General features: G+C 33.2%; 1 protein-coding gene across 1 annotated transcript; it reads left to right on the forward strand.

The window, feature by feature from the left end:
• Positions 1 to 627: 627 nt before the first annotated feature.
• Positions 628 to 1702, forward strand: LOC129286993 (uncharacterized). Its single transcript, XM_054923109.1, has one exon. It carries the CDS (start codon positions 745 to 747, stop codon positions 1273 to 1275), a length of 531 nt encoding a protein of 176 aa, XP_054779084.1. The 5' UTR covers positions 628 to 744; the 3' UTR covers positions 1276 to 1702.
• The last annotated feature ends 4382 nt before the right edge of the window (positions 1703 to 6084 follow it).

Genomic DNA, 6084 nt, shown 5'->3' on the forward strand with positions numbered 1-6084 from the left:
TTAGGGCATGTAGAGAAAAGGAGAAAAAGGACGCAAAAAGATCCTCACCCAAATTGGAGCTGTGGAGCCACTTAGGATTCTTATGTGATTGACTTGTCTTACCATTTGTCACATACTTCTTCCATCCTTATATATAAAATATTTTTAATTAAATTACATAAATTAATAAAAGTTTATTATCTAATTAAAAATAAAGTAACATTTCAATTTTGCTCTTAATTATTATAAATAAAAAAATTTAAAATAAATTAATGAGAGTATTTATATTTTTTTATAATTTAATAAAAATATAATGATTCATTTATTAAAAAAATATGCTAACAATCTCTTATATTTAAAAATAAAAAAATTTTAAAAGATTTTTTATGTATAGGAATGAAAGGAGTAATCCAACTTGAAAAATTAACCCATTCCTAACGTTGGAAAATGATAGGGAGTGACGCAAGTAACATTTTCAAACCACCGGTACTTTTTCCAACGAAATAAACTATAAGCACCTCCACCGTCCATGATCAAAATGATGGGGGCCAAAACCTTAATTTTTGCATAAATAAATAAATAGGAGTAGTCAGTAGGTGGAGTGCAGACTGATTTTCCTTCGTGTAAAACAAGTCCAATCCCTCACCGTCAGGAAGGCAGAGAACTGGAGACAAAAAATCGACCCCACAAGAGGAATATAACAGCCTGTGACAGATAGCTGCAAACACTACATTTCACCTTTCTTTTTCCTCAATTCATATTCATATGTTTATCTTGCTTCCCGCTGGTTTCTCCAGTCACCAGATCTCTCTGCGCCTCTGCCTGACATTTGCAGAAATGAGCTTTCTGGCTCAGAATCATAAACTCTTTCCAAGCAGCACGTCGGCCAGGCAGGCACTTCCGCTCTCACACACTGGCGACTCCAAACAACACCAAGGAGGCCTTCGCAGACGGCTCTCGTCCTTGTCCCTTAAGATCCAGGCCACCTCTGCTGCATCCTCCTGGTCATTTCCCAGATCCAGGTCCCTCTCATCAATGGGAGATTATGCTGGCACCTCTCTCAGGAAATGGTGGGATTGGGGTTCCGCTTGGTTCCTCTCCAGAAAACCATTTTTTGCTAGGGATCTCGAAATGAACGAGCAGGAAACTAAGGTCCTTGGATCCCACAACAGAGGCAGCTGGAGACATATTTTCTTTAAGGTCCGATCTGAGATTAGGAAGCTCCTTGGCTCTGATCAAATGGCTCTTCCTCAGACCTACAGGTCTGCCAAGAGTTTCGATGCAAATCATTGCTGAAATTTCAGCTGCTCCCAGTCTTTTGAATGATTAGAGTGTTTGGCTTCTTGGGAATAATAAAGATTCCAGATGATGAAATTAACTAGTTCCGCTTGGCTTTTGAAATTCGTTTGTTCGTTATTCATGTCTCTTGCACTTTCTTTGATTCGATTCTTTATTTTCACTGTTGGTGGTAACGAGTGTAATTAGTACATCAGTATTCTTGTATGTTGTAGGTTGCGCCAAAATGCATGGATCTCTGCTCACTGCTGCTCATAATATGAGTATGCGACTTGCCGGGCAATAAATTTCTTGTTTATGTCGGTGGAGATTTTGTATGTACTATGGCATTATAGATTATTCGCATCTCCGCTAGCGGATGGAAATTGTATTTTATCAACTATTTCGATTAAACACAAAGTGGAGTGAGCACTGCCTTTATGTATTAGAGTTGATCATTGTTAATTAATTCATTGGAATTGGATCCATTACGGCACAATAGCTTACCCTATTGTACTGATCAGTGAGCCTGTTTACAAGCACTACCACAATTATGCTTCAAAACTTGAAAGCCTTTTCAGTTTTGTTCATTCTTAAGAGACATTTTAAGTAGCGATGTGTCATATTTTGTGAATTTTAAGAGTTTAAGAGAGTATTTCAAGATATTCGAGAGATGTTTTAGAATGTTTCAAACATGTTTTGAGGTAGTCTTTTAAAAAAAGTTCATATAAATATCTAGATATTTCTTAAAAATATTTCTATAGAAAATTCTATAGGATAAAATTAATTTTCACTTTTCATTGAGGAGGTGGGAATTTTTTTAGATTTAAGGGAAGGCCTATATATACCTCCTCTCTTTTCTTTTATAACCATCCTTAAGTTATCAAGTAATACAAGTCTCATATTCTCCAAACTCTCTCATTCAACCTTTGTTCTCAAGATTTCTATTTCTTAACTTAGCCAAGCATCTTTTTTTTTTATCAAATCAAGCTTACTTAGCATCTTTTAGTGAAGAGTATCTAAGTGTCGCGTAGGTCGAAAGATTAGCCCTGTGATAGGCAGCCGAGAGAAAGAAAGAAAGAAAGAAACAAGAAGACATATTAAGTAGTTATAAACTCTTTATTTTAAGTCTAACATGTTTATATTCCACATTCAAAGGACATATTCAGCACAACAAACCCTAAATCAACTCCTAGCTATACACTATGGTTGCTTAAATCCATGAATGAATATAAAATTAACTTCCATTTACTTATATCTACATAAATATGAACAAAAGATCTTATAAATTGATCAGAGAGTTGAAAAAAATAATGTTATCTTCACCAACATGAAAATATATAAAAAAATAAAATAAAAATAAACAAAGTTAAAAGATGAAAATAAAACTTAATATGAAATTAAAAAAAAATTATGTTAGATTGAATAAAATTAAGAGTTGAAACTATTATCACCTAATATTATATAAAAGTAAGACTATAACGTCCCAATTATTTTAGGACTTGATCATTTAGTAATTAGGGGTTTAATTGCTTGTGTTGTTGGGAAATATGGAGTTTTTGGTGGAGTAGGGCTATTATCTATCATTAAAAGAGGGATTAATGAAGATTGATTGCTCGCAGGCAATAATATAGGTTAAAGAGGGGCTTCTTTATTTACCTCTAATAATGGACAAAATCAACGTTAGAGTTGTTTGCCGTTGAATGCTAGCTGTAACATTCTGGAAATCAAATTCCCAAATTAATTAAATTAATGGAGGGTAACTAAGTAAGTTTAATTGTATTTGGGTTTGAGGATGGTTAGAGAGAACTAATAGACCTACTGAGCTTTATCTACAGCCTTCAAATCGGGTCTAAAGTTAAATTAGGCCACTTGGGCCTATACAAAGTACAAAACTAGAACTAGACTTCCTTGTACCATTCGCCGTGGCGGATGACTTGTGCGTTGCAGCAAATTTTTAGTTTAAATCAAACATTTAAACATTTGATGAAAAAGAAAGGAAACAAAGAAGGACGAAGAGGCACATGATTTCCTCTGCTAAGGCATGAGTTCTTGGGTGATTTGTGAAGGCTTTAGTCTTTTAATCATTATAATAAGCTTCCCTTTCCTTCCTCTTCCTCTTTAGCTAGGTTTTAAGTTAGGGTTTGCTTTGGAAAGTTGATTTTAGGACTTATAAGGCTTTTGGTTCAAACTCATTAACTTAAACAAAATTAATGAGAGTTGTTTTAGCTATATAAACCTTGGTTTGATGGTTTTGCATGTCTTTAAGCTTGAGCTCTCATTTGTGGATGAATTTAGGTTGTTGAAGTGAAATAAAAATGGTGGTTGGAGGTTACAAAAGCCATTAATAGCATTTATTAAGTGTAATGAAGTTAATTGGAGCTAAGGGAAGCTAATGCATCTAATGGGTATGAAGAAATGGTAGTGGTTGGGGTTTTTGGCTAGTCAAAATGTTGGGGATTTGGGGTGGAAAGTCTATTTATGATGATATTAATGGTTTTTAGCATGATTAATTATAGATTAATAATCTTGTGTACCATTTAAACTTGGTAATAACTTTGAAAGTGTGTTAGCATAGAGGGGTTGTTGCTCACCACAAGTGCACGGGTCGTAGCAAGTAATATAATGAAAGTAAAGTATTATTTCCTTGAGAATTTGTTCAAAAACAATGATCAAGCAAAAGACTAAGCAAATTCGATCAAGTTGAGCTACACATAGTTAGGCAAAAATGATTTTGCTTATGAAGCTAATACTAGAAAATAAAGAAAGTGATTGATTTAAAAACTTCAAACACAAATTGAGACCTAGGATTATTTATCCCCCTTGCATTTCATAACATCAAAATTACCTCCTCTCATAAGTGCTTTTTAATGAAAATAAGTGCTAACCTAAGGTTCTAAAAATACTTGGACAAGCTCTCTCAAGTCATGAACAAGTGTTTAATTAAATTAATTGCCCAATCTCTTGTTACAATTAATAAAACTCAATTTTAAACACTAACTCTAATGTGGCTATGCAAGGCTAGCATGTATATCTCTATCTTACTAGCAAAATCATCCATTCAATATGCAAATATCAAGTTCTTACACAATACTACCCAAGTTCTACACTCAACCTAGCCCTCTCAAGTATCAATTAAGTGAACCCAACATCTAAATGATGGCCAATCATGTAGAAGCATTAAAGAAAGAGTAAAATAAACACATATATCATTAATTACAAAAAGAGAGGAGAAATATAGTGTTAATCCATAGAAGGGTTCCAAATAATCCTAGAACAAAGGTTTAGTTACTCATAATCATCCATAAGCTACAAATATACAAAATAAGTAGACCCATTTTAGATTACAAGAGAGGAAAGGGAAGAGGAATAGAAAAACTGAAGAAAATGAGCTCTAAATATCTTCAAAGCTTCAATCTCTTGATCTTAACTCTTCCAATGCCCAAACCCTAGCACAACTAAGCTCCAAAAGTGTCTAAAAGTCTGAAGAATGCATTCTGGGTCGAGCTCTCAACTTATATGTATCTTAGCCAACTAATTTTTGATAAATGAAATGCAGCATTTTTCTGATAGCGGCAAAAGTCGCGAACGAAAGTCACGACTTTGAGACGATTTTGGCAGTTTTGCACTATTTTTATATCTAACAAAAATTATTCATTTTGCTCTTGATTTCTTCATCCAAAAGCCTTCTAAAAACATCCACAAAAGCTCCAGAAATGCTTCTAATCAAAACTTCAATCAAAATAACATGAAATTAGGCTAAAAATATCAAATTAAAGCCAAGAACACAAGCCCAAAATAAAATGCACATTTTTGTAATTTGGGCAATAAAAACATATACAATTGAACCAAAATGGATTAGAATATTAGTAATGTGATGAAATAATATGAACTTCTAGAGGTTAACAGGGGTAAACATTTAATTTCTCAAAAGTTTGATATAAAAGGGGGAATCTAATTTGTGTCCATTACTTGTTGATCTACTGTTAATTTAAGTTTTATGCACTTGATTTTAAATGTATGAATGTGGTTTCATAACTATTTTGATATAAAACATGTGTTGAGAACTTATAAGTGCAATTATGGTTTGAAAATTTGTGATTAAGTTGCTTTTGAGTAAAATGAGCTCATAAATATGAATCATATTGTTAATGCAATGAATTGATGATATGATTACTATCAAGGAAATTTGTAATTGATATATGAATGTGATAGGATGTTGATTTTCATGGTATGAGATTATGTGATGAGATACATGTGATAGTTAATGGCATGCTATGTGTATTAACATGATGCATTATATGATCATGTTGGCGAGAGTTCACCTTAAGAAGTGGAATAGTGTAAATCTATGTGGTAAGGTTGCCCTTTGGTACCTGAAGGCTATCCCTTGTCTGACTGTTTATCGAGGGAATATCCTATTATTTGTCAAGGAACTTACACTTAGCTCATCTCCCCGAAGAGACTAGCATGGAGTTAACAACACCTCGTGGATTCAAGAATAGGAGAAACTATGGTTTGAGGGTTAATATAGTAACCTTTAGCTAGGTAACTCCTTATAATTGGTGAACTTAAATTAGTCCATTCGTATAGACATAGCTCTATATATTAAATATCTTATAGTTTTAGTTGGAGATATTAGGAGGTTATAAGGAGGTTGTTAATCATGCATTTCATTAATGATTGTCACATAGTTAGTAAGATTGTGACTTGATGAATAAATAAATAATTATTAGGTAAGTATATGGTTATATGATGTTGATGTTTGCCTAATTTGCACTTTCTATGGTTACTTGCATGTGCATTTATTAGACTATTTTGATTACAAAG

Source organism: Prosopis cineraria, unplaced genomic scaffold (genome assembly GCF_029017545.1).
Source record: "Prosopis cineraria cultivar Desert tree isolate PC_DT_omini unplaced genomic scaffold, ASM2901754v1 PC11, whole genome shotgun sequence".
In the NCBI taxonomy this organism is placed as follows: Eukaryota; Viridiplantae; Streptophyta; class Magnoliopsida; order Fabales; family Fabaceae; genus Prosopis; species Prosopis cineraria.

What these genes read in the sequence shown, in the direction of transcription:
- LOC129286993 (XM_054923109.1), top strand. Translation starts at nt 745, where the DNA reads ATGTTTATCTTGCTTCCCGCTGGTTTCTCCAGTCACCAGATCTCTCTG.